The sequence below is a fragment of the Cherax quadricarinatus genome, chromosome 6 (assembly GCF_038502225.1).
Source record: "Cherax quadricarinatus isolate ZL_2023a chromosome 6, ASM3850222v1, whole genome shotgun sequence".
In the NCBI taxonomy this organism is placed as follows: domain Eukaryota; kingdom Metazoa; phylum Arthropoda; class Malacostraca; order Decapoda; family Parastacidae; genus Cherax; species Cherax quadricarinatus.
The window spans coordinates 2,445,823-2,457,986 of record NC_091297.1 but is presented as its reverse complement, the minus strand read 5'-3'; the positions used below and the strand labels follow the sequence as shown (position 1 = coordinate 2,457,986).

At 38.9% G+C, this 12,164-nt stretch overlaps 1 protein-coding gene across 11 annotated transcripts in view; it reads right to left on the bottom strand.

Moving 5' to 3' along the window:
• Positions 1 to 12,164, bottom strand: part of Ufd4 (ubiquitin fusion-degradation 4-like) — a 660,794-nt gene that overhangs the window by 157,880 nt on the left and 490,750 nt on the right. For all 11 annotated transcript variants that reach the window (XM_070079782.1, XM_070079788.1, XM_070079746.1 and 8 more), the window contains 3 exons: positions 11,374 to 11,626; positions 1,827 to 1,940; positions 433 to 615 (listed from right to left, as the gene is read on the bottom strand). In XM_070079782.1, the coding sequence (XP_069935883.1) occupies positions 433 to 615; positions 1,827 to 1,940; positions 11,374 to 11,626 (550 nt within the window). The remainder of the gene's footprint in view (positions 1 to 432; positions 616 to 1,826; positions 1,941 to 11,373; positions 11,627 to 12,164) is intronic.

The window sequence follows — 12,164 nt, the reverse complement described above, 5'->3', positions numbered from 1 at the left end:
TAAATCATTAAGAATGCAACTCAAGTTTGGCCTTACATTTTTTATCACTAACCACAGAAAACAAACCCAGCCTTCACCTCTTCCCACCCCCTCTCCCTGCCAACAGAATGTGAAGCCAGGTAACAACCAGTGTAAAAACAGCTGACATGGAGATGGTGGTGGTCTACACTGTCAGTCCAAACACATAAATGCCTTCCCTATCTTTCAGAACTATGTACTGTATTCTAAATTTAGGTTGTGACAATCACTAAAATTTCTACCATCAGGACCTTAAATCATGGTAAAGGCCACTGTTAAACAGAGATGGGGAATCCAAGTACCAAGGCACATAAATTAATAACTTGTACAGTATACTGTTTCCATTCATGTGCAAGAAGATTCTATGTAGAATGAAATGTACAACTCGGGTAAACTTTCGATAAAATACCTCACCTGTGACTTGACAAGTCTTCTTTGTCTCCTCAGGTTAGCTTCTGCTTCTTTAGCTGCCCTTCCCAGATCTTCACAAACCCCAGTCACTGTGCCATATAGCTCCAACCCAGAGAGAGAGAGATAATGGGTCTGACCAGATGCATTCTTTCCTGTCTGTTGAATGCGAACATGTCTCCAGCCAGTCTGTAAAGAAGATCAACTGAAGCTGCATTTAACATTTAGAAAAGCAAAATATAAAAAAGGAGATACTTGTGGAAACATTAAACTGAGGCAGCAGTAGTGCTCAAAAAAAAGGAACGCTTTCACCATCACTTACACTAATCACAGAATGGGTGGAGTTTGAACCCATGGCAGCTGAGTCCTAAAACTCACAGGCCAGTGCACTAACCACTCAGCAGTTTCACAGGAACTTGAGCTAGAGCATACCACAGCCATGCTGGTGTGGGATTCATCTGTAAAAACCTGCATTTGTGGTCACAGTGTCGGCCCATGCTAACATCCCTATGGTATACAGACATATACCTAGTAGAATTAATCTTATCAGAGGTAGCTGGCCAAGTGGTTAACACACTGGACTGTGAGTTTTAGGACTCGCCTGCCATGGGCTCTAGTCCCACTTGTTCTGTGATTTGTTTGCAACTGTGTTGTTATGATTCCGTGAGTCGCTCACTCTAATCGTTGTATTGTCAGAGGAATGCCAATACGCCAGTTCAGATACCTTTTCAAACTGCTAATAACTTTACACCTCCTTCAGAGTGCATGCACTGTAATTTCCACCTCCAGGACTCAAGTCTGGCTAACCGGTTTCCTTGAATCCCATCATAAATCAAAACTACAAATTCTCTGCATAATATTTACATCACATACTGCCCTCACGCAGCCTCCTCCTCACTAAAACATTCATAAACCATGCTTCACACCCATACAATAGTGTTGGTACTACTATACTCTCATACATTCGTCTTTTTATTTCTATGGAAAATGTTCTCTGTTTTCACAGATGCCTCAATGCACCACACACCATTTTTTCCTCAGTATTCTTTCAGGTTATGTAAATGATATTCTAGATGAGACTGAGTCAGATGTATTCCTGATTGCTGAAGGCATAAAACCAATGAGAAGAATAAAAACAGAAGAGGACAGGGAAAAGGCTGCAAATGAACCTGGACAAAGTGCAAGATTGGTCAGATAAGTGGATACTTGAATTCAGCCTAAGCAAATGTAAAGTTATAAAGATTGGGGATGGGGACAGAAGATCAGACATGGTGTACAAACTAGGGGACAAAGAGGTGCAACTTGCCAATAGGTAATCAGACCACAATTTCTTTTTTTATTACACAAGGATTTTATTCCACATGAAACAATAAAATAATAAAATACTGATTACTACATACTTTTTCTTCTGAAGGAGGCTGTATACTCCAGGTATGAGTGCTGCCAGGTTCATTTAAGGAGCAATCATCAACATGAGTGCATAGAGTTGTCCAAGTCATACCATCCTTCGAAACCTAAAGAAAATATATGAATATTATATATATTGTGTATCAGAAATACATACTGCATTATTTGTTTCTAACAATCAAACATTTTTAGTAAGTTCATAGTAAAATTGAATTTTTTTTATAAGAATGCAAATTAAATGCAGAAACAACTTGAGCCCAGTGATTCCTTGCTTAAATTTTGAACATAAAAAAACTAGGCCCATTTCTCTGCTTTACAACCAGCTCCTATTTGTTCAACGACTAAATTCCAGGTAACAAAAACTTCCTTGAACAATGCCCAGATAATGTTTATAAATGCAATGAGCAAACAGAAAATGGGCACCCACTGTGTACAGCTTTTGTCAAACAGTCATTATTCAAAACTCTGTCAACAGCTACTCATTTGATTATTTTTGCAACAGTACCATGATATCTGTGGTTATGGGGGCAGGCTGAAAAACTTCACTATTATGCTCAACAACTTGCTCTCATAACACATTACTTTGTCTTCATCTACACATACTTCACTCACAGAATCTGTGCCTGGGGATCTACTTCAAATATACACCTCAACAAAAGGCAGCTCTCAGAACAATCACAAACTCTACCAATAAGCTACACACTGTACTTTTGTTCAAATCACTAAACCTACTAAATGAATATGAAATTTATATTTACTACTATTCAATCCACATATTCAAAACATTGCACTGTATTGCTGATGCTGAATTAAAACAATTCTTATAAAACCGTAACAGAACACACATGCACCACACTAGAAACAAATACCTCTGATATCCCTCGTGTTTGACTAAACATCTATAGAAATTCTATACAAATTAAAGGACCAAAGATGTGGAATAACAAACTGAAAAACTGTAATGATTTTACTATATTCAAAACTAAACTAAAAAAGGCACTGTATACCTACACACTGAAGTCAAATAATTTATCCCATTTCTATAGGTAATTACTATTTACTGTTTTTGGTTTCTCCATAAGAGCACTGATTCCACAATATACTGTACTGAGCTTTGTTACTTGGAATAATCACTGCATCTAGAATCTGAATTACTTTGACTGGTTTCTATTGTTGTAAAAAAATATATCTGAGAAAAGCAAAAAAAGGCACAATACTGTGACTGGAACAGTACACAAATAACCTGCACACAGGAGAGAGGAGCTTACGACGGTGTTTCAGTCCGACTTGAACCATTTACAAAATCACACTAACACAAAGGAGAGGAGGAGGGAGTATTTATAGGCCAGCAGACAGGGATGGGACAAGAGAGGTAGTAAGAAAAGAGGGAGAGGGGTAGGGGTAGAGGTAGCAGCAGTAGTAGTGGAGTCAGTCGAATACTAAGAAAGAAGAGCACTGCAAGGGAGTTAGGGGCCCACAGAGGGTAGGAACAAGAACACAGAGAGGGGAAATAATAATTTTTTTTTTTTTCAACAAGTCAGCCGTCTCCCACCGAGGCAGGGTGACCCAAATAAAAAAAGAAAATGACCAAAAAGAAAATACCTTCATCATCATTCAACACTTTCACCACACTCACACATTATCACTGTTTTTGCAGAGGTGCTCAGAATACAACAGTTTAGAAGCATATACATATAAAGATACACAACATATCCCTCCAAACTGCCAATATCCCAAACCCCTCCTTTAAAGTGTAGGCATTGTACTTCCAATTTCCAGGACTCAAGTCAGACTATATGAAAATAACCGGTTTCCCTGAATCCCGTCACTAAATATTACCCTGCTCACACTCCAACAGATCGTCAGGTCCCAAGTACCATTTGTTTCCATTCACTCCTATCTAACACGCTCACGCACGCTTGCTGGAAGTCCAAGCCCCTCGCCCACAAAACCTCCTTTACCCCCTCTCTCCAACCCTTTTGAGGACGACCCCTACCCCGCCTTCCTTCCCCTATAGATTTATATGCTTTCCATGTCATTCTACTTTGATCCATTCTCTCTAAATGACCAAACCACCTCAACAACCCCTCTTCTGCCCTCTGAATAATACTTTTAATAACTCCACACCTTTTCCTAATTTCCACACTCTGAATTTTCTGCATAATATTTACACCACACATTGCCCTTAGACAGGACAAATCCACTGCCTCCAACCGTCTCCTCACTGCTGCATTTACCACCCAAGCTTCACATCCATATAAAAGTGTTGGTACTATACTTTCATACATTCCCTTCTTTGCCTCCATAGATAACGTTTTTTGACTCCACATATACCTCAACGCACAACTCACCTTTTTTCCCCTCATCAAATCTATGATTAACCTCACCCTTCATAAATCCATCCGCCGACACATAAACTCCCAAGTATCTGAAAACATTCACTTCTTCCATACTCCTCCTCCCCAATTTGATATCCAATTTTTTTTTTATCTAAATCATGATACCCTCATCACCTTATTTTTTTCTATGTTCACTTTCAACTTTCTACCTTTACACACATTCCCAAACTCATCAACTAATCTTCGCAATTTTTCTTTAGAATCTCCCATAAGCATAGTATCATCAGCAAAAAGTAACTGTCAATTCCCATTTTGAATTTGATTCCCCATAATTTAATCCCACCCCTCTCCCTAACACCCTAGCATTTACTTCTTTTACAACCCCATCTATAAATATATTAAACAACCATGGTGACATTACACATCCCTGTCTAAGACCTACTTTTACCGGGAAGTAGTCTCCCTCTCTTCTACACACCCTAACCTGAGCCTCACTATCCTCATAAAAGCTCTTTACAGCATTTAGTAACTTACCACCTATTCCATATACTTGCAACATCTGCCACATTGCTCCTCTATCCACTCTATCATATGCCTTTTCTAAATCCATAAATGCAATAAAGACTTCCCTACCTTTATCTAAATACTGTTCACATATATGCTTCAATGTAAACACTTGATCTACACATCCCCTACCCACTCTGAAGCCTCCCTGCTCATCCGCAATCCTACATTCTGTCTTACCTCTAATTCTTTCAATTATAACCCTACCGTACACTTTTCCTGGTATACTCAGTAAACTTATTCCTCTATAATTTTTACAATCTCTTTTGTCCCCTTTCCCTTCATATAAAGGGACTATATATGCTCTCTGCCAATCCCTAGGTACCTTCCCCTCTTTCATACATTTATTAAACAAAAGTACCAACCACTCCAACACTATATCCCCCTTTGCTTTTAACATTTCTTTCATGATCCCATCAGTTCCAGCTGCTTTACCCCCTTTCATTCTACGTAATGCCTCGTGTACCTCCCCCACACTTACATTCTGCTCTTCTTCATTCCTAAAAGATGTTATACCTCCCTGGCCAATGCATGAAATTACCGCCTCCCTTTTTTCCTCAACATTTAAAAGTTCCTCAAAATATTCTCGCCATCTACCTAATACCTCCCTCTCCCATCTACTAACTCCCTACTCTGTTTTTAACTGACAAATCCGTACTTTCCCTAGGCTTTCTTAACTTGTTTAACTCACTCCAAAATTTTTTCATATTTTCATTAAAATTTCTTGACAGTGCCTCTCCCACTCTATCATCTGCTCTCCTTTTGCACTCTCTTCACCTTTCTTTTACTCTCCATATACTCTGCTCTTCTTATAACACTTCTGCTTTGTAAAAACCTCTCATAAGCTACCTTTTTCTCTTTTATCACACCCTTTACTTTATCATTCCACCAATCACTCCTCTTTCCTCCTGCCCCCACCCTCCTATAACCACAAACTTCTGCCTCACATTCTAATACTGCATTTTTAAGACTGTTCGAACCCTCTTCAACCCTCCCACTACTCATCTTTGCACTAGCCCACCTTTCTGCCAATAGTCGCTTATATCTCACCCGAACTTCCTCCTCCTTTAGTTTATACACTTTCACCTCCCTCTTACTTGTTGTTGCCGCCTTCCTCTTTTCCCATCTACCTCTTACTCTTACCGTAGCTACAACTAAATAATGATCCGATATATCAGTTGCCCCTCTATAAACATGTACATCATGGAGCCTACCCATCAACCTTTTATCCACCAATACATAATCTAACAAACTACTTTCATTACGTGCTACATCATACCCTGTATATTTATTTATCCTCTTTTTCATAAAATATGTATTACTTATTACCAAATCTCTTTCTACACATAGCTCAATTAAAGGCTCCCCATTTACATTTACCCCTGGCACCCCAAATTTACCTACTACTCCCTCCATAACATTTTTACTCACTTTAGCATTGAAATACTGGACCAAATACACAAGGCAGAAGAAAGAAAACCCAAAGGAGAAAGGAGAAAAAGGAAAGAGGAAAGGGTAAAAAATAAAGGGAGAAGGGGAAAAAAGAATCAGGTTCAGTCATGGGTGTTTTGAAATTTGCAACAATTTACAATGCATTTGTGATCCTCAGTTCCTTTAATCAGAAATTTCCACTCTTCATAATTCATTTTCCCATCTTGGCTACCTTTCCAATTTCATAGACCCTGCCTTCTCACATGCTAAACAGACTTTCTTCTCTCCCAAACTCTCTACTCCTGTCCTCTGCCTTCTCTACATTTCCGGTCTTTCTAATCTTAACTCTCTCCGTTCCTTAGATGTCAAACTTACTTTTCGCCAGAATAACACTCTTTGCACTAATCTAGTTCATACCTCTCCTCCCTCTATAGATGCTCCTGGTGTCTACTCTATTTCTTGTTCCTCCTGTCCTCTTTGGAGAAACTGGCAGTTCTCTTTCTGACAGACTTAAGAGAGCATAAAAGTAGTGTTAGGTTTGCCGACACCAACAATGCTCTTTTCTGTCATGTCAGAGATCACAGTCATCCTATTGACTGGTCTTCTGCTAAACTGTCTATCCTACTTCTAACTTTCACAGTTACTATCTGGTTGAATCCTCCTTTATACACAACTTTCCTTGTATGAATCTTAGTTGTGGATTTGTCTCTGTAGATGCCTTCCTTTCCTATTACATTGTAAAATGCTCCAAACTTCAGAACACCCATGACTTAAGCTGAATCTTTTTTTCCCCTTTCCCTTTTTTCCCTTTCCTCTTTCTCCTTTGGGTTTTCTTTCTTCTGCCTTGGGTATTCAATCCAGTATTATTATTTCCACTCTCTGTGTTCCTACCCTCTTGTTCCTACCCTCTGTGTGCCCCTAGCTCCCATGCAGTGCTCCTCTTCCTTATTATTCAACTGACTCCACTACTACTACTGTTACCTCTACCCCTACCTCTCTCCCTCCTTTCCTACTACCTCTCTTGTCCCGTCCCTGTCTGCTGGCCTATATATACTCCCTCCTCCTCTCCTTTGTGTTTGTGTGACTTTGTAAATGGTCCAAGTTGGACCAAAACATCGTCGTCAGCTCCTCTCTCCTATGTGCGGGTTATCTGTGTATATATATCTGAGAACTTACATGAATAACCTTTAAACCAACTAATTATTCTTAATTTCATGTACCATACCTGGTATCTATTTACAGTACTTATACATTTGTGTCATTCACAGAATTATTATTATTCAGTATATATCTTTAATTTCTTTATATACTTATGGATAACTAAAGTGTAATGAACACTGGTCAATGCTCAAAAATAACCCACATGGAGACAGATACCCAGAAGATTAGTTCATCTGTATAATTTCAATCCCCTTTTGGGATCCTCTTCAGCAGATGATATATATGTACACATACTGTCCTTTTAGTCCTAATCTTAAGTTGTCCAAAATGTTCTGCATAATATGAAATATGATCCATTTTTTGTGCAAACCACGTATCATATGAAAATAAAGAATTTAAATATAAATTGTTTAGTAGACGCATAGTGTTAAATCTCCATTTTATGATTTTTTTTTTTTCAACGTCGGCCGTCTCCCACCGAGGCAGGGTGACCTAAAAAGAAAGAAAATCCCCAAAAAGAAAATACTTTCATCATCATTCAACGCTTTCACCTCACTCACACATAATCACTGTTTTTGCAGAGGTGCTCAGAACACAACAGTTTAGAAGCATATACATAAAAAAAGATACACAACATATCCCTCCAAACTGCTAATATCCCAAAACCCCTCCTTTAGAGTGCAGGCATTGTACTTCCCATTTCCAGGACTCAAGTCCAGCTATATAAAAATAACTGGTTTCCCTGAATCCCTTCACTAAATATTTATGAGTACATAACATAAAATGTGGCAATATGGCAGATGTTGCAAGTGTATGGAATAGGTAGTAAGTTATTAAATGATGTAAAGAGTTTTTATGAGGATAGTGAGGCTCAGGTTAGGGTGTGTAGGAGAGAGGAAGATTACTTCCCAGTAAAAGTAGGTCTTAGACAAGGATGTATAGTGTCACCATGGTTATAGATAGAGTTGTAAAAGAAGTAAATGCTAGGGTGTTGGGGAGAGGGGTGGGATTAAATGATGGGGAATCAAATACAAAATAGGAGTTGACGCAGTTACTTTTTGCTGATGATACTGTGCTTTTAGGGGATTCTAAAGAAAAGTTGCAAAGGTTAGTGAACGAGTTTGGGAGCATGTGTAAAGGTAGAAAGGTGAAAGTGTACATAGATAAGAGTAAGGTGATGAGGGTATCAAACAATTTAGATAAAGAAAAATTGGACATCACGTTGAAGGGAGGGAGTATGGAAGAAGTGAATGTTTTCAGATAATTGAGAGCTGACCTGTCTGTGGATGGGTTTATGAAGAATGAGGTTAACCATAGAACTGATGAAGGAAAAAAGGCGAGTGGTGCATTGAGATATCTGTGGGGACAAAGAACGTTATCCATGCAGGAAAAGATGGGTATGTAAGAGAGTATAGTGGTACCAACACTCTTATATGGTTTGAAACACAAGTTGTCAATAAACCATACCACGGGTGGGGTTTGAACCCACAGTCAGAGAGTCTCAAAACTCCAGACCGTTGCGTTAGCCACTGGGCCAGCTAGCTGGCCCAGTAGCTAACGCCACAGTCTGGAGTTTTGAGACTCTCTGACCATGGGTTCAAACCCCACCCGTGGTATGGTTTGTGTGCAATCGTGTCAACACGATTTTGTGAGTTAAGTTGTAAATGCTGCAGCAATGAGGCGGCTGGAGGCAGTGGAGATGTGTCTATGGGCAATGTGTGGTGTAAATATTATGCAGAGAATTCATAGTGTGGAAATTAGGAGGTGTGGAGTTACTAAAAGTATTAGTCAGAAAGATGAAGAGGGGCTGTTGAGGTGGTTTGGTCATTTAGAGAGAACGGAACAAAGTAGAATGATACACAAATAACCCGCACGTAAAAGAGAGAAGCTTACGACGACGTTTCAGTCCAACTTGGACCATTGACAAAGTCTTTGTCAATGGTCCAAGTCGGACCGAAACGTCGTCGTAAGCTTCTCTCTTTTATGTGCGGGTTATTTGTGTATTGTTCCAGTCACGGTATTGTGCCTTTTTGTTAGTTATTCAAAGTAGAATGACTTGGAGAGAGTGTGTAAATCTGTAGGGGAAGGAAGACGGGGTAGGGGTCATCCCTGAAAAAGTTGGAGGGAGGGAGTAAAGGAGGTTTAGTGAGCAAGGGGCTTGGACTTCTGGCAGGCGTGCATGAGAGTGTTAGATAGGAGTGAATAAAGATGAATGGTTTTTGGGACCTGATGAGTTTTTGGAGTGTGAGTAGGGTAATAATTTGTGAAGGGATTCAGAGAAACCGGTTTGCCGGACTTGAGTCCTGGAAATAGGAAGTACAATGCCTGCACTTTAAATAAGGGGTTTGGGATACTGGCAGTTTGGAGAGACATCTAAGCCCTTATAACTGAGAGCCTCTGCAAAGATGGTGATTATGTATGAGTGATGGTGAAAGTGTTGAATGATTAAAGTTTTTTTTTTTTGGGGGGGGGGGGGGGGGGGGGGGTACCGCTGCCTGGTGGTAAACGGCTGAGATGCTAAAAAAAAAAAAAAAAAAAAAAACATACAAAACTTCATGGGAAATTGGAACAGAATTCTTCCTCTGAAAGCCATGCGTGTTGTAAGAGGCAACTAAAATGTCAGGAGCAAGGGGCTAGTAGCCCCTTCTCCTGTATATATTACTAAATTTAAAAAGAAAAACTGTTGTTTTTTCTTTTTAAGTCACCTTGCCTCACTGGGATATGGCCGGTTTGTTGAATAAAAAAAAAAAAACTTAAAAAAATACAAAATACTGCCAACCTATCAAAAGAAGCATTACAATGTGTTCTTATAACTGCTTAGATTAAGGGTTCTGCCAACTATTGTTGGAGTGAATATTTTGATACTTTTTCATAGTTTTTCTTGCCTCGTAGTTTTTTCAATGCCTCTACTAAACAAAGAAGTCATCTGTAGTGAAGGGAGGGAGGTAGCACATACAGTGTATAATATATTGTTCCTCTTTCACACACATTCAGACCCTTTATACTTCTTCATACTTGTTTTGTGTTAAGTGCTCATAAAATGGGGTAAAAACACTTTGCTACTATTAAACAATGGACCCCATCTCTGGTGAGTAAATATTTGTTTTAAATTTCATCATTACTTTAATAGGAATTAGATATAGAACCTTTATGTCCTGGTCTCCATCTTGAGTTAAAATATGGACTATGAGAAAATATGATTCACATAACATATATTTTGTACACTGAACCATTCTAGTGGGCCCCCCTGTATTTTAATTCTACTCAACAAAATAAAATACATTTCCTCAGAAACTAAAAACAATGCCTTTAATCTGAGTTCTAGGATGAAAATACCTATCACAATATAAGTAGCAATTATATCCAATTAATAGATTGAAAATAAAGACGTGCTGTTGAAGTGTGAGCAAGGTAACATTTGTGGATTCAGGGAAACCGGCAGGCCAGACTCGAGTCCTGGAGATGGGAAGTACATTGCCTGCACTCTGAAGGAGGTGTTTTAATGATGCAGTTTTGTAACTGTAGTGTAAGCGTGCCTCTGGCAAGACAGTGATGGAGTGAATGATGAAAGTTTTTCTTTTATGGACCACCCTGCCTTGGTGGGAGATGGCTGATGTGTTAATAATAAAATTTTTTTTTTTTTTTTTTTTCAACAAGTCGGCCGTCTCCCACCGAGGCAAGGTGACCCAAAAAAAAAAAAGAAAGAAAATCCCCAAACAGAAAATACTTTCATCATCATTCAACACTTTCACCACACTCACACATTATCACTGCTTTTGCAGAGGTGCTCAGAATACAACAGTTTAGAAGCATATACGTATAGAGATACACAACATATCCCTCCAAACTGCCAATATCCCAAACCCCTCCTTTAAAGTGCAGGCATTGTACTTCCCATTTCCAGGACTCAAGTCCGACTATATGATAATAAAAATATAATATAAAATATAAATATAATATAAAATACAATAAAAAAAATAAAATGCGTAAAAACAAATAATGATTTACAAATAGAGTAATGGTAAGTGATGCAATGCATTCTCACCTGGAACATCCAATTTCTAAGTGCAGATCTCCCATATCCTCGTGCATGTCTCAATGTGTATGCTGATGGTACAAACCAAATGCCAAGATCAATGGCAAACCATGCTCGTTTGTCATCATTTGTGTGACAGTTTAGAGCAGATGCATCACGGCTTAAAATATCTTCTAGTCGACCATAAGGAAGGTTTCGACCCTCACTAGATGTAACTACAACAAGTCCAACAGAAGCTGGATTCACCCATTCATAAGCAGTCCTAAAAAATAAAGAGAAAAATCAAATTATCATCTACAACCTTATTAGCCCTTTGAGGGTCCAAGAATTTAAAAAAAAAAAAAAAAAAAAAATTATTTTTTATTATGAAATAAAGAATCTTTTTCTGAAAGTAATAAAACAAGAAATATGAAATTTGATAGAAAACTGACAAAATTACAGTATCGCGAATTTTACTGCATCAGTGATATTTACGCATTGGCAATTTTTCCCTCTTTGACTCCTATTTTAGGCCAATTCCAGTCGACCAAATTTTAACCCTTTCAGGGTCCGTCCCGTAGATCTACGGCTTTACGGTGAGTGTCCAAACCATAGATCTACGCCAAAATTCTAGCGCCATCAAATTTAGCGCGAAAGCGCACATAGGCCTACATGTGAGAGAATGGGTCTGCGCCGTGGGTGTGCACCGTAAACAAAAAATCTAGGCGCCTGCATAGCATTGTGGGAACGCCGGCTCAGTCACCTTTGTTCACCATGCCTCATCGCAAGTCAGCTCTCACTCCCCGGAAAATTGGGACTCT